A 26905-nucleotide genomic window follows, 5' to 3' on the forward strand; every position below is an offset into this window, starting at 1 on the left:
AGAGGCTCAAACTATGGCCTACATTTTTTGGATTAAGTTTAGGTTTTACTTAATATTATTCCAATTTTATCTCAGACATTATCTCGAAATTATTTCAAAATTTATGGTTGAAGAGAGGCTGTTGAGTATAAATTGCTAATGTACTCTGCTGAATTCCAGCAGCTATGTGATTTGACTGAGAACAGTACGATCCTAGCCCACTGGGGTCTGGTGAATTGCATCTGCTCAGCCAGAGTGTTCCTTGAGCTGGAATTGAAATGCATGGCCCTTTAGTTTCCAGTGTGATGCCAACACTCAGGCAATTGACTTTTGCTCTTCAGTCTCCAATAGGGGGAAAATTATGAAATAAAATGGGGATAGGCCAGGCATCCTCAAGATTCAAACCCATAAATATAAATAACTGTAATTAATCATATGCAGTCTCTCTTGCCTATTAAATCTATACTCAGCTGGGTCAATAAGCTTCACACAGCTCTTAACTTCCTGGCCTGTGGTTGGTGGGAAATGTTCTGGGTGCCTCAGTCTTTTGAGATGTGACCTACGGTTCTTTTCCAATATGGGTCCAAAATCAGTGCAAATTATAATGAGTTGTGGGGCGAGAAAAGTCACCTGCAAACAACCCCAGCCCAAGGGGAAATAGAAATATGAAAAAGACTTCTGTTGGCATTTAAGAGGCTCTCTTAATTGACACTGTCTGTTCATTGTTACTAGCCTGTTAGACTGAGTGAAAGAACAGTCTTTCAAGTATGTAAGTTCAATACATATTTACATTCAAGTTTATCCCTAAAGTATTTGTTTCCCTATTATAGAATCTTGTTGATTGCAGTTGGTATTTTTGCCTGTTTTCTCATATAATTTGTTAACTCTTTCCCCCTTTCCCATTGTGTCCTTTTTCTATACTTGCATCTGCTCATTATGAACATGGCTAATGGTATCCTAATGAAAAAGCAACCTTCTCTCTCTCCTGGGGGTCATTGGTGTCATTTGAATATGCCAAAGACAGCATCCTATGACTAGCAGGTCCCTGGCTGTGCCTATAGGAGTAGCTGTGTTCCTGCAGGCAAGCACTAAATTATCACATTATCTATCTCTCTTTTTTTTTTTTTTTTTTTTTTTTTTAAAGACAGGGTCTCACTCTGTTGCCCAGGGTGGAGTGCAGTGGTGGGATCTCAGCTCGCTGTAGCCTTGACCTTCCAGGCTCTACTTTTACTCTTATTACCCTAAAAGGCATCCTCTGTACTGCAGCTAGGGCATTTCTTCCTGTCTTTCTGAAATATAAATTTCATTGTATCATTGTACTGATTAAAATCCTCCACTGACTTTTTTGTTTGTTTGTTTTTGAGACAAGGTCTCACTTTGTCACCCAGGTTGGTGTGATCATGGCTCACTGTAGCCTCCAACTCCTGTGCTCAAGCAGTCCTCCTGCCTCAGCCTCCTGAGTAGCTGGGACTATAGGTGCATGTTACCATGCCCAGCTCATTTTTTCTATTTTTTGTAGGGACAGGGTCTCACTGTGTTACCCAAGCTAGTCTCAAACTCCTGACCTCAAGCAATCCTCCCACCTCAACCTCCCCACGTGTTGGGATTACAGGCATGAGCCACCATGTCCAGCCTACCCCGGTTATCCTCTAACCTATTATTTCATCTTTATTTTTTCCTAGTAATTTTCACTTTCAAAATACTTAATTTTTATGTTTGTTTACATGTTTATTTTTGTCTCTTCCAATCCATGAGAGTAGAGGAATTCCCAGCCCATGGAACAGTGCTGGGGATCTGCCAGGTATTCAGTCAATCCCAGTTGAATGTATGTTACCTGAACCAATGCGCCTCCTCCTGTCTTCTTCACTTGGGTAGGTCCTTCAGGGATACTTTCCTGAGTATTTGATGGAACTCTTGCTTTGGTTATATTCCAAGAAATTACAATTTTAATCTTTCCTTTGCTAATGGTATGTTTTCAATAAGCCAGTTCTCAAGGAATTTTCGAGTTTTTTAGAAGCAGCAGATGGATTTTTTTGGTCCATTTATCTGCAAATATTTCTTTAAATCCAGGAGAGCACAGAAAAATATACTAATTGTTTCTAGCACAGAAGCAGAGAGTGTTGCCATGTTTTTTCAAGATAACGTGGATCTGTTCAGATGAGGTAGAATTGAAATAAGAATTTTCTTTTTCTAAGGCCTGGACTCTGTGCATGTACCTGGTTTGACATTCTTTTTTTCTTTTTCTTTTTTTCTTTTTTGAGATGGAGTTTTGCTCTTGTTGCCCAGGCTGGAGTCCAGTGGCGTGATCTCGGCTCACTGCAACCTCCGCCTCCCGGGTTCAAGCAATTCTCCTGCCTCAGCCTCCCAAGTAGCTGGGATTCCAGGCATGCACCACCACACCCGGATAAATTTTTTTTTTTTTTTTTGTATTTTTAGTAGAGACGGGGTTTCTCCGTATTGGTCTGGCTGGTCTCAAACTTCCAACCTCAGGTGATCTGCCTGCCTTGGCTTCCCAAAGTGCTTGGATTACAGGCATGAGCCACCGCACCTAGCCTGACATTCTTAACTCTATGTAAGAGGCTTGGGTAGTTTGTTTCATTCACAGTGTGTATAGCAAAATCCAGATGTTTTCTGGTAAGTTCCACTAACCTGAAACACATAAAAGAAGGGGGTAAAAAGATCCCTGAAAAGTTAGAGCCAGAACATTGAAAACCAAGTGTTAAAATTCTAGTAAGTAGCTCCTTTAGCTTTGCTTAGAGCTATTTACTTGTATTTGAAACACAGTTAAACTAACTTGGCTGTCATTTTTCTAACCACAGTGGTAACAATGATGAGTTAATGGGTGCAGCACACCAACATGGCACATGTATACATATGTAACAAACCTGCGTATTGTGTACATATACCCTAGAACTTAAAGTATTAAAAAAAAAAAAGAAGTGAGCTCAAAGATAAACAGGGAAGATTATCATCAGCCTGATAGTTTGGAGGAAACAGGAAAATTGTATAAAGCAGAGAGAGGAAGAATTCATACAGGAACAGACTGGGACCTGGGACCACAAAGTAAAGGGGTTAATAGTGTTGTCACTCCTATTATTCCTGAGGCCATCACCATATCATAGCATGTACATATGGATGGCTGTAAGTCATCAATAATTGAATTCATGGTTAATATTATTTAAGAAGCCAAAGTGTGACTTACATTTTTGAAATATAGTATTTTAATCCAAAAGAATACAGAATTTTTTTTTTAACTGTATACTCCACGCAGATGTAAACTCTTGGAATGCAGGGATTTTTTTGTGTGTGTTCTCTGTTTGCTCAGTGCCTGACACATGTTGGATGATCAGTAAATAATTATTGAATAAAACCATGAATACAAGTTTTAATTATCTAACAGTGCTAAATAAATAGGACATTAAGAGAATGCCACATTTAATGCATGAGGGTTGTTTTCCCTTCTGCATCTATTGAATGAAGAAAAACCATAAACTTTTAAAGTTAAAATAGCTTTGGACATTTTGAAGGCTAACTCATATACAGTTGGAGTGAGGATCAGCAAGTTCAAGTGATTTGCCTGAAATCACAGAACAAGTTAGTGGAAGAGAAAGAATTACAAGGGAGTCTTTCCTTCCAGAATACCCCCTGATGATTTCCTTTTTTAATTTAGAGTTTTGGAAATACAATATAGAGAATTATATATTTTTGGGAAAGACTATATATAGAGTTCTTTTTTTAAAAAAAGATCAATGACAGCTTTAAAAGGAATATTGAGTCGAACCCTTTATTTTCTCTATTTATGCTATTTAAATTTTAGACCTGTCACCTCTGTGGTATTAGCTCAGTAATGTTGACACCCAGCATCTTATGCAGAATGACTAGACTATAGTACCTGAATGCTTTTCATGAGGGTTTGTGCCAGCCCTTTTAAAGAAGAAAAGAAATATCTTTTTCTTTAGTTTGGAAAGGATGCAACATTCGAGTGGGAAGAGTAAGATCTTATGACCAAGATCATTTTAGCCAAAATGACTGAGATAGAAATACAGCTTTCCTCATTATTTTTGCATAGGTGAAGGAAAATGTAGTATATTTTCTTAACTTTTTTTGGAGTGGGGATGGAGCATTTAGGAAATACATTGTTTTCACTTACTTTAAATGGGAATTTTGTTAGCAGTAAGAATTACTTCAATCTGTTTCTCTCATCTGATTCTTATTTCCTTGTGAGTCAGACATTTTTAGGAAGTGTAATCAGTAAGCTAAATATTCTAATACATGATTATTTTCACTACAGTATGTCTCAGGTTTCCTTTTTCATATGTGCATTGTATCTGTACTTTGGCTCCTTGTTGTAGTTCCATTTATACTTGCGGATTATTAGATGTACAGAGGAGTAAATTTTAAATGTAAATTTCAACAGGCTACAGGAGAAAAAAGACTACAGGATGGAAAAACTAGTCAGCTTTGTTTCCTAGGGATCTTCCCTCTGTCAAGGAAACAGTGACTGGTCTTACCACCCCAGCGCACTTCTTGATCTCTTATAACTCTCAGTCACCACTTATACATTAAATATATGTGTAGTGATGTTTGTAATAGAGCTATATTCAAATTGAGAACTTTCTTTTACAATGAACTGAACAATAACAAGTTATTGTGCTATAACTAATTATTATTAAAAATTCAGTCATAATTTAAAAAAAATAAGCTCAGGATTTCATAAAGCATCTTCAACAGATACTTCCCCAAATACATTTCTAACGGCATATAATGCAATTGCAACAGGAACTTTTGAAAGAATTGGTACATTTTCTTTTTTTTTTTTTTGAGATGGAGTCTTGCTTTGTTGCCCAGGCTGGTGTGCAGTGGCATGATCTTGGCTCACTAAAGCCTCCACCTCCTGGGTTCAAGTGATTCTCCTGCCCCAGCCTCCTGAGTAGCTGGGACTACAGGCACCCATCACAACGCCTGGCTAATTTTTGTAGTTTTAGTAGAGATGGGGCTTCACCATGTTGGCCAGGCTGGTCTTGAACTCTTGACCTCAAGTGATCCACCCGCCACGTCCTCCCAGAGTGCTGGGATTACAGGCATGAGCCACTGTGCCCGGCCTGGACTTTGTTTTCTTACAAAACATTTTACAGTATGTATTCAACAGCCATGATTGTAGTTACTCTGTAAGGCTTTGTTTTAATAAACTTTGAGGGAAGGCTTGATATGTTTTAATCTTAAGACAGACATTTAAAACTCTTTGATTTGCAGCTTATTTTATAGCAAGGTAAAGGACTTTTTCTTTTCTTTCTTTCTTTCTTTCTTTTTTTTTTTTTTGAGACAGGATCTCATTCTATCATCTGTGCTGGAGTGCAGTGGTGCCCTCACAGCTCACTGCAGCCTTCAATTCCTGGGTTCAAACAATCCTCCCACTTCAGTCTCCTGAGTAACTGGTACTACAGGCATGTGCCATCATGCCTAGCTAATTAAAAAGATTTTTTTCTGTAGAGACAGGGTCTCGCTTCCCAGATTGGTCTTGAACTCCTGGCCTCAAGGGATCCTCCTGCCTGGGTTTCTCAAAGTCTGGGATTATAGACGTTAGCCACCCACCACTCCAGGCCTTTTTCTTGTTTTGATTACTGAAGTAGATTCTATAACAGCATGTAAAATGTAAAAGAGCATTTATGCTGCCAAAGGAATGTCAACCATTATCTTAACCCAATAAAGGGTTAGTAAAGGGGCAGAAAGACTGAAAGAAGCACAGGACTAGTATGGTCTGTTTGACTAATGAACTTCTTTTGAATGTTATCAATGAATGTGTTTCATTGATAACATTCCTGCCTCCTCAAGGCAGATTTAAGTTTTTCCCCCTGTTGTGCTATCTCTTTTTCATGCTAAGTCAACCATTTCTTGTTAGTTGATATAAATGCAAGTTTGTTTAATTCTGTACTATGCATGTTATCTACTCAGCTCCTTAACCTGACTTGTGTTTTTACAAGGGGTTGGCATTTTTGTGAAGGAATGCTTCAAGTTTTCACTTGGGAGGGACATTTTATTTTGGTGCTCTCAGGGTTACCCTCAATTATGTATATGGTAAGCAAAGAAGGCAGAAAAAGATTTTAATGGAATATTAAAGATAGGATTGTACGACTTTAAACACAAATCCGTGAATATATCTAGAGTAATACAGTATATATATTAACTTTGATTTTAAAATGAATTTAAAATGGAATACAAATTCACTTGCATGCACTAACTATAGTTCTTTATGACTTTTATAGCAATTGTATGGAAAGCAAACATAATAGAAACTATTCTATTATGAATTAAACTGTGATTATTTGCATTTAATGAATATAATGAGCTTCATTGATTTCTTGTAATTCTATAGTGAACCTCATGAAATAAAGAGAGTCAAATTTGTGACTATAGTTCCAGCGTGCATTTTAGAAATGGTAGAAAGCATAAGTATGTTATATGGCAATTGCCTTGGAAATGGCATATATTTTGTAAAAAATTGGGTCTTAAATAATGCATCACTACTAGAGTGCAAACATATATCCTTGTGTTCCTCTAAGGCTCCCTCCCTTTCAATGCATTTTTGTTTTAGAGGACTTTGTGAAATAAATGCTCGATTAACAGTTATGACATTATATATTAAACTTAACCCCCCCATCACACATCAGAAATCCCCATGTAATAATGTTTGCGATAAATTTTTTATAAACAGAGACTTTTAACTGGCTCACTTTAAATGGTTATTGACCTTATTTTCTCCTTCTTTTGTACCTTTTACTTGCATTTTTTGAACTCTGCCGCTGAAACCAGCTCAACCCATCTCTTAGCCAACTTCTCCTGTCAAGCTTCCAGGTTCCTGCCCTCGTTTGAGGCTGAGAAGTGGTCCTGGACCAGCCTCTTTCTCAATCATCCATAGCTGTGGGTTTGCTTCTAAAATGATATAATTGACATAAAGGTGACCCAGGGGGACAAATAATTTTCTAGCTTTACACTATGTGAATTGGTATAAATATAGTGTTTATTTTCTTTCACTTTCTCTTCGTTTCCTATTTTTTTTTTTTTTCTCATTCTTCTTTATGGAAATACTCTTCCTCTGTTAAAATTGTTTACTTGCTCTTGGGGTGGGGTGGGCCCTTCTGGCAGTAATTGCCTGGGGAAATAAATGGATTGGAAGTGAAAGAACCTGCCCTTCTTGGAAGCAGGCTGGCCTTTTGATAGGGTGTGGAAGACAGGGACAAAGCTAGAGTCTGGATGCCTTCCCAGCAATGTGTGAGTGTGTTGCTTTAGCTTCTTCCACCACAGTCCAAAATTTTGTGTATTTAGAACCTGAGGATTACGTTTCACACATTTCTGTTGACTTTTACTTGGTTTTTTGATTTATCTTGCGTTATCAGGATAATGCTTTTCTCAGTGACTTCGGAAAAGCCTTTTTGTTTGTTGTTTGATATCCTGTTCAGTGTATATATTCTTTACAACTATAGGTTGTTATTGTTGTGTTTGTGTGTTTTTGCTTTTGATATAATAGAGGAAAGGCTAAAGAAGGTGACGGAAAGATAAAAGTGTCTTCTGTTTTCTTAGGGCTTGATACATTCACTTCTTTCTGTAGGGATTGTCTTTTGTGAAGAACCTTGGGTCAATTTCCTGTCCAGTCTTGGCCTAAATCCTTTTTAAAAATAACAGCAACAAAAAAGGAGAATTCACTTTCAGTTTACAGACCAGACCTCCTCTCTGTTTCCAGAGAACAGGCTAATGTGCCTCTTCTGTTTGACTATTTTGTTCATTTAGGTCTGATAGCTTTCAGAAAGTACACTTGAGGCCTCTCTGTGTGTTTCTGTAGGAATCACATGTGTAAGATATAGGTGTGTAAGTCCTTCTCTGCTTGGCTGGGGGGAATGCGTTTGCAGGCAGAGTACTAATCATGATCCCCACAGTAAAGTAAAACTTGGGGAAAGAGTAGTACATGGTATGCTTTGATTGTTACTTGTCTGAGTAAGCACTTTATCAGCATATGTTTGGTGTGTCTGAACTATGAGATACCTTCTTCAAGGGAATTGTACAAAACATTTGTTATCACGTTAATTGGAATAATAAAAGGTTTGCTTGCTAAAACACATCTAGTTCAAGCCATCCAGAGATCTTGACTTTTATAGTTAAAAGGGTGCTGCTGGGAGGGAAGATGCTTTTGAGCTCACTCCTTCTTCTGTTTTACTGTGGACTTGCTGTCAAGCTATCCATGATTACAGACCCGTTTGCTAGGACCTTCTCTGATGAGGTTCTATATGCTTATTTTGTAAGACTCATGCACTTTTCTTCAATAAGTCACTGGATTTGTATGCGAGTGTGAGGCCTGGCCCTCTGAATTGTGCCTTCCATGGGTGTGACAGTGTGACACAACTCAAAATAGTTGAAGGAGTTTTTGCATGCACAGCTACAGGAGCAGGTAGCTGCACAGATGAAGTGTAAGGAGCATTTGCTACCTTTGGACCACAAAAGGCTTAGGTAAAGGGCTTAGTGATTAAAGGGCTACCTCTAGGTTACATCTTGGGGTTTTTATTTAATGTTTGAAATGCCTTGTACATCTGGATTTCTCAGTGTAGGTGATTGGAAGAACATGGATCGCTTTTATTTATTTTTAATTTCTTTTTTCTTTTTAATTTTTCTGGGTACATAGTATGTATACATATTTTTGGGTACATGAGATAATTTGCTACAGGCATGCAATGTGTAACAGTAGTATCAGGGTAAGTGGGGTATCCATTACCTTAAGCATTTATTTCTTTGTGTTACAAACATTCCAATTACACTCTCTTAGTTATTTTAAAATGTACAATAAGTTATTGTTGACTGCAGTCACTCTGTTCTATCAAATTCCAGATCTTATTCATTCTAACTATGTTTTTATACTCATTAACCATCCCCACCCCAACCTCACTACCATCTCCAACCTTTGGTAGCCATCCTTCTACTGTCTGACTCTGTCTCCATGAGTTCATTTGTTTTTATTTTTAGCTCCCACAAATGAGTGAGAATATGCAAAATTTGTCTTTCTGTGCCTTACTTATTTCACTTAACATGATGTCCTCCAGTTTTACCCGTGTTGTTGCAAATGAAATGATCTCATTCTTTTCTTTTTTGAGACGGAGTCTCTCGCTCTGTCGCCTAGGCTGGAGTGCAGTGGCGTGTTCTCAGCTCACTGCAACCTCCGCCTCCCAGGTTCATGTGATTTTCCTCCTGTCTCAGCCTCCTGAGTAGCTGGGATTACAGGCACCCACCACCAAGCCTGGCTATTTTTTTTGTATTTTTAGTAGAGACGGTTTCACCACGTTGGCCAGGCTAGTTTCGAACTTCTGGACTCAAGTGATCTGCCCACCTTGGCATCCCCAAGTGCTAGGATTACAGGCGTGAGCCACTGGGCTCGGCCTGATCTCATTCTTTTTTATGGCTGAATACTACTTCATTGTATATATGTACCACATTTTTGTTATCCATTTGTCTGTTGATGGACACTTAGGTTGATAGAAAATCTTGGCTATTGTGACTAGTGCTGCAATAAACATGGGAGTGCAATATGGGATGCCTTTATATCTTGCTGGAGAATGCATGCCCCGAGGACAGCAAGGCTGGTCGTTGAAATTACTCTTCTGTAATTGATCTTTGAGCTGTACTCTCTGCCCCTCCACTGGTCATGCTTGTAAGGGATGGGGAGAAATGTGCTTACTTCTATGCTGGCATAAGAATCAAAACCCTGAGAAGTTCTAAACTAATGGAGAGCATGGGGATTAGAAAGGTAATTGAGGTTTCTATATAAGAAACCAGAAAGATAGGAGAGTTTTTGTAAACATAAAGGTGTTACAGGAAGGGGGTCCCCATCCAGATGCCTAGAGAGGGTTCTTGGATCTCACACAAGAAAGAGTTAAGGGTGAGTCCATAAAGTGAAAGTGAAGGAATAAAAGAATGACTACTGCATAGACACAGGGCTGCTGGTTGCCCATTTTTATGGTTATTGCTTGATTATATGCTAAACAAGGGGTGGCTTATTTTACCCAGCTCCTATTCAAGATGGAGTTCCTCTGGTTCACACGCTTCTGACAAAGGGACCCAGGGCTTATTCCACAGAGGAGTGATAAATGTATTTGCATGGAATCTTTTTCTTTTTCTTTTCTTTTTTTTTTTTTTTTAAGACAGGGTTTTGCTCTGTCGCCCAGGCTGGAGTGCAGTGGTATGATCATGGCTCATTGAAGCCTTGACCTCCTGGGCACACATGATTCCTCCCACTTTGGCCTCTTGAATAGCTGAAACTAGAGGTTTGTGCCACGATTCCCAGCTAATTTTAAAATTTTTTTCAATAGAGATGGAGTCTTGCTTTGTTGCCCAAGCTGGTCTTGAACTCCTGGTATCAAACAATCCTCCTGCCTTGGCCTCCCAAATTGCTGGGATTACAGGTATAAGCCACTGGCCCAGCCCATTTGCATGATTCTTGCTTGTGCTAAGTTTGTATTTTGATAAGTAAGGCTTCTGGAAGAGAGAAGATAAGACAGGAAGATGAGGAGGAGAGTGAGTACTTTTTAAAGAGATTTCAGAGGCCAGGAAGTGCGATCTGGTTCTGGAATGAATTTGCTTATGCTTAGTTGCCTTGCCTATGAATGGGAGGAGGCAGAAGTGGTGGATGCACTCAGGGACTTACATGAAATAGGATGTGAGGAGTTGTTCTTTGTTAAAAGTCACTGTCTATAATGGGAGCCCTACAAGGACATCTAAGAATTCAGCTGAGCCAGATAAGTTGCAGCAGTCAGGTACAAACAAAGGTCAGCAAACTTTGAGAAGTGGCAAATTTAGTTTTTGTTTGCTAGCAGTAAGTACATTTTATTGTGTAGCAATTACATCTGTCAGTTCTAGGCAAAATTTTCCCAAGTGCCTATTACTCTTGGGAGTTTTAGACCCAAATATCCATCTGTGCTGTTTTCTGAGTAGATGTTCCATCAAGATCTCAAATTTTCTTAGTTACAAGCTGAGCTTCTCTTCTTCCTTAAACCTGCTTCTCTTTCTAGATCTTAATATTGAAATGTTGGGGCCATTTTCCAGCTGCCCGAACTAAAACCACTTATTGTGTTCAGTCTCTTCCTGCTGCCTCCTGTAATTGGTTGTCAGGTCTTGTTGTGCTCTCTAATTGAGTGCTGTCCTTAGAGAGTTGTGCAAAACATCAGTCTCTAGATTTGCACTCTTTAATGCTGCCTTAAACCAGGCTCTCCTCTCACACGGGATCTATTTCATTGCCCTCTAATTGGTCTCTCTGTCTTCGTAAGCTTCAAAACAAAAATCTACTTGAATAGTCTTTACAGAACGTTAGACAAAACATCTTACTTCCTTAATCTACAGCCTCTACTCCCCATTGCCAACAGGATATCATAGAAATATTTTACTTCACGTGTATACAGTCTTCCTCTCTCTTGCCCCTGGACTTCTTTTTAAACCCCATTTCTAGCTGCCATCTCCAGCCAAACGAGATAACTATTTGTATGCCTAGAACGTACCATGATGCTCCCCTTTCTCCTCCAATTGTCTTTCCCTATAACGTTCCCTACTCACTCCCCTCCAAATTCTTCTTTTCCCCCTCAAGACCCTTCTCCAAAATCCTGTCTTCACTGAAGCCTTCTTTAATTCTTTGTAGTCAGAGTCAATTTCTTGCAACATTAAAATGATATAGCACCTGGCTTTTTTTTCTATCAGACTATTTATAACACTCAGTATAGCACAAGTAGTTATAAGACAGAGTTCAGAGTTACAAGGCACACTTTGATATTTAATCCTACAAACAGATTAATTGCTTGTGGGCAGTTAGTTGATAAACTTACAGATATATTTAGTTGAGCGCCATTTGTTTAGGTTTTGCCAACTGAGCTGGTGTTCTCCTTGCAAGAATTAGAGCTAGCTCTGGTCTATGTCAATGCAGCAGCCAGTCCTGAGTAAGCGTATATGTGATTTAATTAAAAGGCTGTAAAGCATGGATTTGAAGCTATGATAAATAAGCTAATTCTATTTTTTAATATTTTTTCCCCTCTGGTTTCCTTGAACATTTATTGCAGAAGTTAGTAAAGATTTGTGTATATTTTTGGTCCCCTTCTTTGCTAGTTTTCTAGTAAAGCTGTTACTTAGAAGGAAATAATCTTTTTTTTTGTTTGTTTGTAATCATTGTGAAAACGTTTCTCCTTACAATGGTAAATGGGTACATGTTGTCCACAGCATATGGTTTACATAGTTCTAAATTTCATTCTTTCAGCATTAAAACAAAGTTCTTTTTTAAATTTTTTTATTTTTTGAGACAGGGTCTTACTCTGTCACCCAGACTGGAGTACAGTGGCGCAATCTCGGCTCACTGCAGTCTCCGCCTCCTAGGCTCAAGGGATTCTCTTGCCTCAGGCTCCTGAGTAGCTAGGATTACAGGCGCATGCCACTACTGCCTGGCTAATTTTTGTATTTTTAGTAGAGACAAGGTTTCAGCATGTTGGCCAGGCTGGTCTTGAACTCCTGACCTCAAATGATCCACCCACCTCGGCCTCCCAAAGTGCTGGGATTACAGACGTGAGCCACCATGCCTGGCCCTAAACTTTGTAAAACAAAGTTCTTACATTACCTGGCAGAAGATTACTAGTAGATACTTTGCTAGAGACTTCTTCATTGCCTTGGAGATTAACCCAAATGCCAAGGGACTGAACATTTGAGTAATTGTTTGAGAATAGGGCCTTCTTTTGGGAGTGACAACAAAATATGGTATAGCTTTTAGGGAGAAGTTGCCTTTTGAGACCAAAGGCAGGACAGAACCACCAGGGCTCAAGAACATAAACGCAGTCTTGTTTTCTGACTTAGTAGGCAGTGACTTTGGGGAAATCCCCCATTTCCTCTGAGCTACCACTGCCCCTTTTATGAAATTAGATGTTGTGAGGGTGAAATGAGCTGATGTGTTTAAAGAATTAAAAGCACAGTACCTGTTACCTAGTAAATAATAAATGGCAGTGATTGTTATTGTAACATTCATAACAATAACAACAATCATAATGATAATCTTAGGAAAGTCAAGTGAAACTGACTGATTCTTGCCTTTGTTTTTGAGTTAGCCAGATGACCATACAGAAGGATTTGATCACAGCAGAAATAATGAGCCCCCAAGCGTACATTATTTTTTGCAATTATTGAAAAAGGAAAACTCTTTATTGATTATAGTTGATACTATTGCTAACTCTGCAAGATGACATGAGAATGTAGTTTTTTGATAGTATTAGTGGCTCATTGGGAAAATGCATGAAAATATCCTCCTTTGCAAGTTTTGGTCTCTGACAAATCAAATTAAAACAATACTATCAGGTAGGCAGGGAACATAGGGACCCACACATTTGGAAATACTAGCTTCAAACTTAACTGGCTGAATGAACACCTCTGAGAATGAAACATTTTCATTGACTGTGTTGTATATAACATCCCTGAGTTGGCCATGTTGATGTGTGGTATCCTTTGGGAGGTCAACAATGACATTATCAACAAGACAGAAGCAGTGATAAGTCAATCAGTCACAACACTCATATCCTACGGACCACCACACTGCTATGAGTCAGGCATGTGCATTGTTTAAGGTAAATAGTAAATAGAACTAGGACTTCATTCTCTGTCTCCAGTTGTCAGAGGAACCCAGTTAGCCTTGAGATAGCATGCTATCTCTTGGCTGCTAGGGCTTCCATTGTTGTGTGATAGGCACCCATGTGAACGTTTACAACAGTACATTGATTGGTGATAGTGAGCTATGACAAATGGGTACCTGCTAAGTTAGGGTTTTTACTATCCCAGCAACCTAGGATATAAGGTTTTGCCTAGGGTTGACTGAATGATGAATGGTGGCCCCTAGCCAGCGTACACCAACTATCTTGCATAATTTGGGAAAGAGAAGATGGTTGATATAGCAAAGGGACAGTAAAGAAGAGACCTCCAGCAGCAGAGTACATATGCTTGTGAAATATTTTCCTGGTAAGAATCTTTAAAAATTTTTTTTAGAGACAGGGTCTTGTTCTGTCTCCCAAGCTGGAGTGCAGTGGCACAATTGCAGCTCACTGCAAGCTCAAACTCCTGGGCTCTAATCCTGGGAAGAATCTTAATTAAAAAGATAAAGTTTAGAATTTAGGAGTTTGTCAGGAAGAATGAGATCAGAAGAAAAAAATTTTAAAAATGCCACCACATATCAGTATATAATTTATAGTATCCTAAAATGAGTTTTCTATAGAATCGTAGTTATCAACTATATTGCAATTCTTTATTTAGGATAGTATGATAATAGATACAGTTTATTCAGTATGGACCCAAATATTTAACTGTATCATAATTTATGTTGAGATACTGTTTTTTTAGTATCCTAAGTTAAAACTACCTTCATAATAAATTGTTTTCTTGAGTTGTGAGGTATCAATAGAATGTAATGTGTGTTGTCCAGACAGGCCAGTGCTCCACCCCTACAAGGAAATAGGGTAGTGGCTTCCCTGTTTCCCTGCTTTTGTGAATGTAAAGTCTTAGGCAGGTCAAATTACTCAACTCTAGAATTTTTTTTAGTTGATCACACAGGATTATCTTTTTACGTTTAACAGTAAAAGCGGACAAAAGGATTTTTGGTGGAATTTTCATTTTTACGCAGTCTTCTTAGTTTCTGAAAAGGTAAAGAATAATTTTTAAGTCCTCATCAAAACCTTAGAAAATTCCATTATCAGTCCAGTAGTGGAAAACAAGTGAGAGGAAAGAAAGTTAAGAGCTAAAACAATGCAGAGCTTGAGAAATATTCAGTGGAGCCGAGTGCGGGGTGGCTCATGTTTGTAATCCTAGCACTTTGGGAAGCCAAGGTAGGGGATTGCTTGAGTCCAGTTTGGGCAACATAGCAAGACCTTGTCTCTACAGAAAAAAAAAAAAAAAGAAAGAAAGAAAGAAAAAAAATAGCCATGCATGGCGGCACGCACTTGGTAGTATCAGCTACTTGGGAGAATCACTTGCCCGGGAGTTTGATTTTATAGTTTGCTATGATTGAGCCACTGCACTCTGGCCTGGGTGACAGAGCCAGACTCTGTCTCTACAAAAAGAGAGAAAGAAAAAAATATAAATACAGAGAGCACAAATATACAGTGAGTGCTTGATCTGGAGGGTTTTCTCTTAAAATTTTGGTGTCATGCAACTCTGGCTAGAAGAAAACTTTTTTTGTTAAGTTCCCCTAATGAAAGGAATTACAGCAGGTTAAATTGGTCAGTTTGTGAAAGCATTAAGGCATAATACCTCTGACTTCTTATCTGTAAAGTATACTCTTTTTGAGACGGAGTGTAGCTCTGTCACCCAGGTTGGAGTGCAGTGGCATGATCTCGGCTCACTGCAACCTCTGCCTCTGGGTTCAGGCGATTCTCCTGCCTCAGCCTCCCAAGTAGCTGGGATTACAGGCGTCTACCACCACGGCCTCCCAAAGTGCTGGGATTACAAGTGTGAGCCACCGTGCCCAGCCGACTCTTTCAATAATAGAAATATAACACTGCTGGCTTTTGGCTGTAGTGAAAACTTCGTTAGAAAGGGAAAAACTTGGGAAGGGAGTCTTACCACAATTTGAATTAAACACTTGCCAAAGAACCTGAAGCAAGCTGATGTTTATTGTCTTGTTGAGTGACCCAAGATTTCTTTCTGCTGGTTCTCCTTGAGGAGAGGATTAGGTGTTGAACAAATTTACAAGTATAGCATGCAGTTTTGTTAAATACCCAATGACATTTCTTTTCACAGTTCTCTTGACTTTATACTGTTTAAATATCCTCAGTTGTCTCTTAATTTGCTTTTCTTTCTTTAATTCCTGTCGAACCAGGAAGTAATTTTATGTAATCAATTCCCTTGTCTAGAATTTTTTGGCTATTTATTTTGAGTTGCAGTATACACTTTGGTTTGTTAGTAATTTCCTTATTTTATGTTTTCTTTTCTAGTTTAACATGGTTTCATAATCTACACAGTGTCTTTTTATTATTGCGATGGTTATGCGATAACTATCCCAATTAACTTCTTTTTGTTTCTTATTTTTCTTTGTAGGCTAAGAAATGGCATTTCAAAAGGCAGTGAAAGGGACGATTCTTGTTGGAGGAGGTGCTCTTGCAACTGTTTTAGGACTTTCTCAGTTTGCTCATTACAGAAGGAAACAAGTAAGTAACTGTACTTGTGTTGATTACAGTATGCAACTTAAATCTGCTAAAGAGCTGTCTATGGGGAATGTGTGCACTAACGGTTTTGTTTAGAAATTACTTGTGAAGTTTCTCAGTTTGATCTGAAAGATACTAATTTAGAACAGTGCCTTAATGATCCTGGAGAACTGTGTGTATCTCCTTTTTTAAAAAAGTGAATTTCTTTTTCAGGAAGCATTATTTAGCCTGTGTTTTGGCTCTTTGGTTTTTAAAAGACTGCTTCATTTATGAGTGCCAGGGTTTCTTCATTTAGACTTTCCTTGTCTAATTCATCGAAATGTCTGGATACCTTCTATGTTCCTGCCAAAAGTTTGTCTTATTAGAAGGCAGGCAGCTGAGAAAGGAAATGGAAAAGAAAAGGCCCAACTGAATCCTGGTTTTATTTCTTCAAGGTTTAGTTACTTATGAAGTATTACTTTGTATTAGGTAAAAATTTAAATGAAGGAAAGCCAGGAAAATGAGATTGGTAAGAAGTTTCCAAATATTATAAAGTGTTCAGTTTCTTTTCTTTTTTTTTTCTTTATCTTACAACTGTGACTTCCCATAGTTCAAATTGATCCCAGGAAATAATTTTGCTGAATGGCTTTGTTCTTTTCAGGCTTGAAATGCTGGCAAACACCTTAGTAGTTAGTATCAGTCTCTTGTTCCCCCGTCCCATGTCATTAGGACATTTTGTGATACTAGCTGTATAGTGCATTTCTTTCTCAAAGATGAAGGTGAAGGAATTTGGCAAACAATTTGTAACTAAGTGATTCATTTTTCACATTTTTGTGGCTGCCTTTAAGCCATAGTTTGTCTTATACTTCTTGTTTCTGTTTCTTTGTGCTACAAGGTGGTGGAGCCAGGTGCATTGCTTGCAATCCCATATCCTGAATGAGGATCACTTTAAAAACACATATTATGGCCAGGTTCACTGACTCAAACCTGTAATCCCAGCACTTTGGGAGGCCAGGGCAGGCAGATCCCTTGAGCCCAGAAGTTTGAGACCAGCCTGGACAATATGGTGAAACCCTGTCTCTACAAAAAAATACAAAAATTAGCCGGGCATGATGGTGTACACCTGTAGTCCCAGCTACTCTGGAGGCTGAGGTGGGAGGATTGCTTGAGCCTGGAAGGTGGAGGCTGTAGTGAGCTGAGATCATGCCACTGTACTTCAGCCTGGGCGACAAAGTGAGACCCTGTCTCAATCAATCAATAAAATACATAAATAAAAACACATATTAGGAAGAATTAGTATGCTGGCCTATCATTAAAAAACCCAACAAGCCAATTTTTATGTGATTCCTGCTAAAGATGGGTGATATCGAAAGTCTTTTGATTAGTAATAGTCTTTTGATTAGTGTTAGTCTTTTTCTGCATTCTGAACTGTGAGGACATCACTCTCAATGCATGTATGTTGCAGTTTTTATTTTTTTAATTGACACATAACATAATCATTATACATATTGATTGGGTTCATAGTGGAGTTTTGATACGTACAATGGTATTAATTCACTGACTTGGTATTGAAACTCTTCCTCATCCATTGATCATGCTTGATGTACTATTTCTTTTAAAAGATTGCCTTGGTTCCTTAAAAGCAAGTGTGAAAAGATGTGGCTTCTGCTGAGGCTATTTCAGAAGTGCGCTTCTGTTTGGGACATGGACATTAAGGGATTAGATTACTTCTGCCATCTTTACTGGTGCTATCTGAAACGATACTGAAAAATGCCAATGCCAAAGGTCACGATATCTAATATGATGAGTTGTTGCTAAATTTATATGTGGTTTATATCTTTTAACCACAGTAAGCATGTTCTGCTTCAGAGTTTATAGCTTAAATTTGTACCTAGGTAACGCTGTTTTATCCCTTTTTTTGGTTTGATTTCTCTCTAATAATTGATCTTAAAGAATAGAATAAACAGAAGAGACTCTGGCCCCAAGCAGTCAAGTTATAGGTGGATTTTATTCAGTAAAATCAAGGCAAAATAAAGACCTATTGATTCCTGGGACATTTTGTCGTTTTGTCTTTCCTGAGTTAGACATCCTGACCACCCTAATAGCCAAATGAAATGGATAGCAGCAGCTTGAAGTCATTTATAATTTTAACCTGACAAGTTCTGTTGAAAAAAATTACTACAGGCATATGCAATCAATGAGTTGCATAAGAAATCCAACTATGTGCATTTCTTTTCTGGTGATTCCTGTCCCTTTAAGATACTGCCATTAGCATGTATTTGGGGGGTAGCAGGTGCAATGTAGCCATAGGGACTGGCAAAAATAATAATAATAATAATAAATAAAAGCAAGAATGAGAAGAGGAAACAGCCTATTCCAGACATTGACATAAAATGACCACAGGCCTCCATTAACTCAGCTGTCCTCTCTCAGAAAATATCTGCCAATCAGAGCCATTCTAGGGGGGGAATTTTCCTGACTTCAGTAGTCAAAAAAAATCTGCCCTTTGAGATACATTAATTGGCTACACTTTTGTTTGTAGAAGCTGGGGCCTAAAATGTGACTAGGTATGCTCCATTTTTCTGCAGAGTGATGCTTAGCGTATTGGCTTGTTACAGGTATATTTACCTACTGTATTTTTGTATTTTTTCTAATTTCCTAAGAAGATTCCAACTGATAAAGTGCCTTTTATTAAGAATAAGTTAGTTTTGAAACCCCAAGTTCCTGATGTCCTAGAGAGCCACCTATTGACTTTGGTTCTGGCACATTTTGGTGTGTTCTTGCATGCTCTGTCTTCCTGGCCCCTGGCTTGTGCCATTTGGTACTCCTAGGACAAAGCTTCTTCCCTGAAATAGAAGCAGGGGCTATATTCTAAATACAAATGGATTGAATATAAAAGCTGGTACATTGTTAAAACATGTTTGGTGATAAGATAGTACTATGAGTGTTTAGGTGCCAGGTCAGCTCCTGAAAACCTTTGAGTCAATTCTATAGTTAAATTACCTTATATTTGTAAAGAAAACAATTGTGTACTCTTTAAAAATTAAACATAAGACAGATTGAAATGGAATAAGATGTGGTTTCACTTACCTTTAATGCAGTTGCTCGAATCAGAGCCACTGTAGGTGGGAGAATAGAGGCCTCCATGGAGACTGGTGTTTCTGGGAGCAGGTTAGGGGTTAGAGGTGGTAGCAAGGATGCTTTTGTCTCACTCTACTTCATAGTATGGCTTTTCTTCATACAAGCATATTTATTAACAATGCTATTACTTAGGTTTATCAATGATGAATAGTGCCCACTGTTGAGCCAAGTGAACTCTAGAGGTTTATTATTTTTATTTTCTAAGGGAAACAGTTCAGATTTAGAAGAGACAGAGGAATGCGAGGGTTGTTATAGCCTAAGGAGAGGGCAATTATTATTATTATTATTGTTTTAGAGCTGGGCAGCCTAAATCTTCAATTCCAACCAAGGAAGGTGATGAGGAAAGGAGATGAAGGTTGGCTGACTTCTTTTGCTTGTGTCCACCTGCGGGGAAGGAGGTTTGTGGCCACAGATAATGTCCACAATCCAGGCCTTCCTCAGTTAAGCATCTGAGGGCTTTTAGCGTGGTCTTAGAGTGGCTTCCTCTTTATTTTCTTGTCCCCTTTTCTTTATTTTCCACCCGTAAGCAGGTGACAAAATTTCCACAAAGGGAGCTTGAGTTTTCTTCTCCGCAGACCAGCTGTATGCCAAGGAACAAGAGTCTTAGTACTGCGATATAAGCATTTTACCACTCAAAGAAACCAACCCCACTGGGAATGGAGCAAGGACACACTCTGTGGTGGTGTGGAGATTTTTTAGATCAAGTTGATTGTGATTCACTATTTAGTATAGGTGGGTTTAATAATACACTTTTAGTTGGATGAAACTTGGAGGTTATCTTGTCCAGTCTAAGGTCTAGTGAAAGGAAGTAGCGCTTCATAGAGGAGTCTCCTTTTTCTAATTCCAGGCTGGTGGGAGAATGGAGTAGATGAAGAGAGAAATTTAAATTAGGAAAAGGGGTCATGGGATACTTTTAGAACAAGAAAACTTTTTGAGCAACAGAAGTAGAGAGCATTAAAGTCAGGGCTCCATGAGGAGTCCTCAGGAAGATGGGAAGGTTGGGATGGGAGTGGCCAGGGAGAATGAAAGAAGAATAGAGTGGGAAGGAGTACAGGGATTTCACACAGGGCTACCCTAGTCTTTTTTCTTTTCATTACAGCCCAATGGCACTGTTTAACACTTTTTTTTTTTTTTAAAGTTAACATTTATTTCATACCTTCTAGGTCCTAACTGGAAAAATTGATGTGATGATGTGGGCTTTTCTTTAACCCCAGTGATGTGGTTGATATGACAAAAATCTATTCGGGTCAGAAGAGTGGTCTTTCTCACATAACACATTCTAGGTTTGTTCCTTCCATGACCTGGTCTGAAGGTGTGGTGGCTTTGTGAGCTGAGGTGAAACTTGAGAACCACTGAGAGCTTTTTCAAAGCCCGGATGTGAAAATTTTTTTCCCCCCTGCACCATAAATAGGCAAGGAGTGGGCTTCAGAATATTGAAATCAAGATCTCTCTCTCTCTCTTTTTTCTTTTCCTGAGATGGAGTTTCACTCTTGTTGCCCAGGCTGGAGTGCAGGGGCATGATCTCAGCTCACTGCAACCTCCGCCTCCTGGGTTCAAGAAATTCTCCTGCCTCAGCCTCCCAAGTAGCTGGGATTGCAAGCACCCTGATTCTAAGAGGATCATTCCTCCCAAGGTCTCTTTTTAATGGGAGGAATGATCTTCTTAGAATCAGGGAAGTAAGAAATTCTCATTGATTGGTGTGCCATTCATAAGCAACAGAACAAAAAGGCCAAGAGCGTGATCTTTAGAGCAGTCTCTGCAGACTGCCTGCATCTAACACCTAGCTGTACTTTTCTTTTTTGAGGTATGTTTCCTTACCTTTATTTATTTACATATTTATTCCTTTATTTTTGTTTGACATGTCATAATTGTACATGTTTATGGAATGCAGAATGATATTTCTGTGCATGTATACAACATGTAATGATCAAATCAGGGTAATTAGCATACCCATTACCTCAAACATTGATCATTTCTTTGTGTTGTGAACATTAAAAATCCTCTCTTCTAGCTTTTTGAAAATATATACTAAATTATTGTTAACCATATTCAGCATATAGTGTTACAAAGCCCTAGAACTTATTCCATCTAGCTGTAACTTTGTGTATATTAACCAACCTCTCCCTGTCTTCCCCCTCCCCTTTCCAGCTTTTAATACCAACAGTTCTACTCTCTATTTCTATGAGCTCAATTTATTTTAGCTCCTAAATATGAGTCAGAACATGAAGTATTTATCTTTCTGTGCCTGACTTATTTCACTTAACATAACGTCCTCCAGGCTCATATGTGTTGTTGCAAATGACAGGATTTCATTCTTTTTCTTTTTTTTTTTTTAAATGGAGATGGGGTCTTGCCATGTTGCTCAGGCTGGTCTTGAACTCCTGAGCTCAAGTTCACCCACCTCGGCCTCCCAAAGTGCTGGGATCACAGGCGTGAGTCATTGTGCCCGGCCTATTTCATTCTTTTTAATAACTGAATAGTATTCCATCGTGTATACATATACCACATTTTCTTTATCCAGTCATCTGTTGATGGACATTTAGGTTGATTCCATATCTTGGCTATTGTGAACAGCTAGTTCTGTATCTTTATAGCTGAGTGACTATAGGTGATTTTCTTAAATTCTCTTAGCCTCATTTTCTCCCTTCTATAAAATAGGGATAACAGTGGTACTTCCTGCACAGGTTTATTAAAAAGCAGTGAAGTCTGGGAGAGTTCCTGGAACATAGGAAGCTTTCAAAAAGTGTTACCTCTTATGAGATTCCCAAGAGATATGAATATAAAGTGCAGTTGTAGTCAGCAAGCAAGTTGCTCTTGTCATTAGAGACCTTGCATTCATGGATACTTTGTTAAAACTTTTGGGATTAGTAGCAAACGGTATATCCTTCATTTTAGGTTATAGAAGAATGGCTCAAAGACAGGTGTACCAACACTCTTCTGTTTTCCTTTCTCCTTGCTTCCAGATCTGAGGATGAGCAAGAATATCAACCCCAATTGTTGACTTAACCTCTCTGACTGTTATAATAAGTTCCTTGAATTTCCAACTGTTTCTTTCTTTTTTTCTATGTAGGCTTATATGAATTATGGCATACTTGATTTACATAACTGATATGTTGCTAAAAAGTTACAAGAATATAGTCCCTTTGATAAATTAATATCAATGCCATTTATTGGAATTCTGTAGTGAAACATTCTTTAAAAACAGGCAATATTAGGGAAAAAAGCTCTAACTTTTTTGGGGGGGGATAAATCTGAATTTTCTTGTATCATTGTAGCTTGAAATGGAATGCAATTAAACTAATTTCTTCTTTCCCAAAGTCAGTGATGCTCGAGCATGTTGATATTGTAATAGGTGTTGATGACAGGATCTTCATGATTTGCAAAATAGCCTCTCACTTTGTAAGAGACATTAATTCTCTAGGCTTGTGAGTGGCTTAGGAAATACTATAGTTCACTGTTATATGTGTTAATTAAGGGAATATGAAAAAAAAAACCCTGATAACAGTGATGTGTTAGGTGAGTTGAAATACAGGTAAGCCTATACTACCTTTGTTAGTGTCAGCAAAACCCAGGAGGAAAAATATTTATGCTAATGAGAGGCAAAGTGATGCATGGATAATTAAAATCAGCAGGAATTTTGAGAACATTGTTTTAACTTGTAATTTCAGTCTCTCCCTCTCCATACCATATTTGTAAGAGCTCTAACAAAGTAGTGCTTTTTGATTAGTAGTAACAATGACTCAAAAGTTTTAAAGGCAGTAGCAAAAGATAAGATTGGACAAGAAGCAAAAAACAAAAAGCAAAAATAACAAAAAAGAATAATCAACTCTAGTCAAAATAAGATCTACTTTAGGATTTATTTAAATAGACCCCAAATAAAGCAACATTTAGCTTCCTGAATGTGTCTGTTATATGAATGTGGCTGAGTTTTGGTGAACCTGTTGTTGCGTGTGTAGGTTATAAAAAATTTCAGAATTCCAATTTCTTCATAAAGTAAAGATAATGTAACTTTACTCACAGGCTTTTTCTCTGCCAAGCACTAAGTCAATACATACAAATCAGTGATCACAGTACCTGGCACATAGCAGGTCTTCAGTATCTGCCTTACTTCTTTCCCTTCCCCTGAGGTAGGATATGAACATTTGAAATAGACCTAGCCTTGTCAGGCATAATAAGAAACATATAACATCAGAGTTTAAAAAAAATAGCTGAACTTTTGGTTGGCACATTTTACTTATATTGATGACTAAACAGATAAACTGGTAGAGGGTAGAGAAACTTGAAGTTCAAATGAGTATTGGTTGAAGAGAAATCAAAATCATAAGCATAGTATCTAAGTAAGATATGATGTCAGTTAGGAAACAATTTAATCTTGTGGCATCTGCAGGAAAAAAAGAAAATAAAGAAACAATTTAAATTACAAAAATTCCACTGAAGCATTGCTTTTCAGCAGTTTCTTTGTTTGAATATAACAATTTGTTTATCTTTTGAACACCCTTAACATTTTCGATCATTTAACCTCAATTAGAAACATTCTTCAGGTTCTTGAACTAAGGAGGATCTGTGGGTTTGAAAGCAGTGTAACTCTTCCTGAGCGCTGATGTAGCTGTAGCTGAAACCATCACATGACACATTTGCTTGCTTGCTTGCTTTTTTTTTTTTTTTTTTTTTTACCAGATTGCTTTTAACTTTGTAAGTCAATTCAGGCTACTAGACTTTCTTGTTCTCCCAGAGTAAACAATATTCTATCTGCAGAGGCATTTTGCATAGGTTTGTAAGCAATCTTTCCACTCCCCCCACCCCCCCACTTTTTTTTTGAGACAGTGTCTCACTCTGTCACCCAGGCTAGAGTGCAGTGGCGCGATCTCAGCTCACTGCAACCTCTGCCTCCCGGGTTCAAGCAATTTTTCTTGCCTCAGCCCCCCAACTAGCTGGGATTACAGTTGCCTGCCACCACGGCCGGCTGCTTTTTGTATTTTTTAGTAGAGATGGGGTTTCGCCATGTTGGCCAGGCTGGTCTTGAACGCCTGACCTAGGGTAATCTGCCCGCCTCAGCCTCCCAAAGAGCTGGGATTACAGGCGTGAGCCCAGTCCCAATCTTTCTGTTTAAAAAAACCTTAGGAAGTGCTATAAAAACAAATGTTCCTAAATAGTCTTAATTATGGTTTTTTTTCCTGTACCTGTTGATGGCAGAATAATGTTGCTTTTTAAAAATTCTTTCCTTGGCCGGGTGTGGTGGCTCATGCCTGTAATCCCAGCACTTTGGGAGGCTGAGGCAGGCGGATCACCTGAAGTCAGAAGTTCGAGACCAGCTTGGCCAACATGGCAAAGCCCCATCTCTACTAAAAATACAAAAATTAGCGGAGCATGGTGGTGGACGCCTATAATCCCAGCTACTCAGGAGGCTGAGACAGGAGAGTTGCTTGAACCTGGGAAGTGGAGGTTGCAGTGAGCTGAGGTTGCACCACTGCACTCCAGCCTGGGCAACACAGTGAGACTGCATCTCAAAACAAACAAACAACACAATTCTTTCCTTGAGCATAACTGAAACTCTGTACCCCATGTTCAACATCCACCCGCCCACCCTCTGCTAACCACTATTTTACTCTGTGCTTCTATGGGTTTGACTATTTTAACTCTCACGTATAAGTGAGATCATACAGCATTTGTCTTTCAGTGTCTGGCTTATTTCACTTAGCATAATGTCCTGCAGGGCTATCCATGTTGTCAGCAATGTCAGGACTTCCTTCTTCTTCTTTAAGGCTGAATAATATACCATTTTATGTATATACTACATTTCTTTATTCGTCCATCTGTTGATGAATGGCGTTTAGGTTGTTTCCATATCTTGGCTATTGTGAATACATTCTTCATAGGATATCTAACACTGTAGTTCCCACCTAAATGTTAAAATCAACTAAAATGGCCATTTCTGATGGTGGAAGAAGGAACTCATGGTTGAGTCATAAGCTACCTGTTTGCTTAAGGAGCCATCAGCGTTATGTCAAATGTGAAGGTAGAAATGTCTCTGCACCATGGCTTTCTAGGGCTTGCATTTGATGATCTGTCCTTTTGAGGTGTTGTCTGTATGGATTTATTTCCTAATTTTTATTTTTGTAAATGATGATGCCTCATCCATTCATAGTCCATTCTCTATTGTGTATGGACTGTATGCAGTGCAGGCGAGTTGTAAATCTTGGGTTGTAAAACTAAGCACATCTCAAACTTGTGTATTAATTGTAGTAAGCTAATTGGTATAATAACCAATCCTCAAAGCTCAGTGGCTTATCATAATGCACGTTTATTTGTTGCTCACATTACAGTTCAATGTGGATAGATGGGGAACCTATTTCCTGCAATTACCCAGGGACTTATGTCTCTTTATTCTAGTGGGTCTGCCATGCTATAGGGGTTTCACCCCACTGGATCATTTCTACTCCACTATATGGGAGTGTTCTCTGGAAGAAGAGAAAAAGTTTTTTAAGCATTTAGCCATTACATATGTGTCTTGAATTTAGTTTCTAATCTGGTGGACAAATGAGCTATATTTCTTTCGATGAGAATTTTATTGTTAGGGTTATGCCAAAGACTGTATCATTCATTTGCCTCTCTTATTTAGAACCCTTTGCATGGATTCCTGGAAGAACTGTTTTTCTCTTAGAAATATAACTAAATTTGTGGGAATGTGTCTGATATCTAAAGCTTGATGAGGATTCTGAATAATCTGTATTTTAGATAAGGCCAGTTGAAACTATTCTTAACTACTCTATATGGTTAACTGTTTTTTCAGAGACATGTTTCATCAAAGCACTAAAATTATGCAGACAGAGCTGGAAATGTTCTCTGAAGAGCATCCTATCATCTTCCTTATAATTTTGGTTTTTATTTAACACTTAGCCCCCAAAGTGGGGCCATGGCAATATCTTTGAGTTATAACTCACATCAGGCCTTCGAGGAGTTTGTGATGCTATTTTGTTGCTGGCATACAAAATCAGTGAGGTTAACTGTACTTCTATAGGTCACTCAGTGAGTCAACGACTGAGCTATGATTAACGTTGACAGCTGGTGAGCTGCTAGGCTGTTGCTAACTGAGCAACATTGACATTCATTTTGATTTGACTTTGCATTTCATTTTCAACTATCTATTCATTTTAAGGCCTCTTTAAAAACTTTTTAGGGATGTTGTAGACGGAGGAAACTTTCTATAAATGCTTTGGGGAGAGTCCTTTAGCTTCCCTCTCCCCATTCCCCATCCTTCAGCTTAATAGTTAAATTATGTTTATGCTAGGAAAGCATCTTCTAGGTAGTTTTAGAAATAGATGATTTAAATAGAAGTTAGGCGATTCCAATTTTACTTTATTTGTTTTGTAATTTGTGATTTCAACAAAGAATTTCTGTAAACTAATTGTACGATAGCGAGTACCAACTAGAAAAATTATATTTATATTTGATAAAATAATTCACAGAGAAATGATGAGTATGCGTTATAAATTTGGCCAAAATGTATTTTTGAACATACGTTAAAGTGTAGCTGAAGGTCATCTAGATTATAAAGCTTGGAACTGACTGGTTGGCTCAGTTGGGCATCATTTTATTCACCTGAGAGGGATGGGGAA

At 38.4% G+C, this 26905-nt stretch overlaps 1 protein-coding gene across 2 annotated transcripts in view; it reads left to right on the plus strand.

The window, feature by feature from the left end:
- GPD2 (glycerol-3-phosphate dehydrogenase 2) overlaps positions 1-26905 on the plus strand; it is a 145319-nt gene that overhangs the window by 21598 nt on the left and 96816 nt on the right. For both annotated transcript variants that reach the window (XM_024243243.3, XM_024243242.3), the window contains exon 2: positions 16063-16172. In XM_024243243.3, coding sequence (XP_024099011.1) covers positions 16071-16172 — 102 coding nt within the window. In that variant the 5' untranslated portion in view covers positions 16063-16070. The remainder of the gene's footprint in view (positions 1-16062; positions 16173-26905) is intronic.

This window comes from Pongo abelii, chromosome 11 (assembly GCF_028885655.2).
Source record: "Pongo abelii isolate AG06213 chromosome 11, NHGRI_mPonAbe1-v2.0_pri, whole genome shotgun sequence".
In the NCBI taxonomy this organism is placed as follows: domain Eukaryota; kingdom Metazoa; phylum Chordata; class Mammalia; order Primates; family Hominidae; genus Pongo; species Pongo abelii.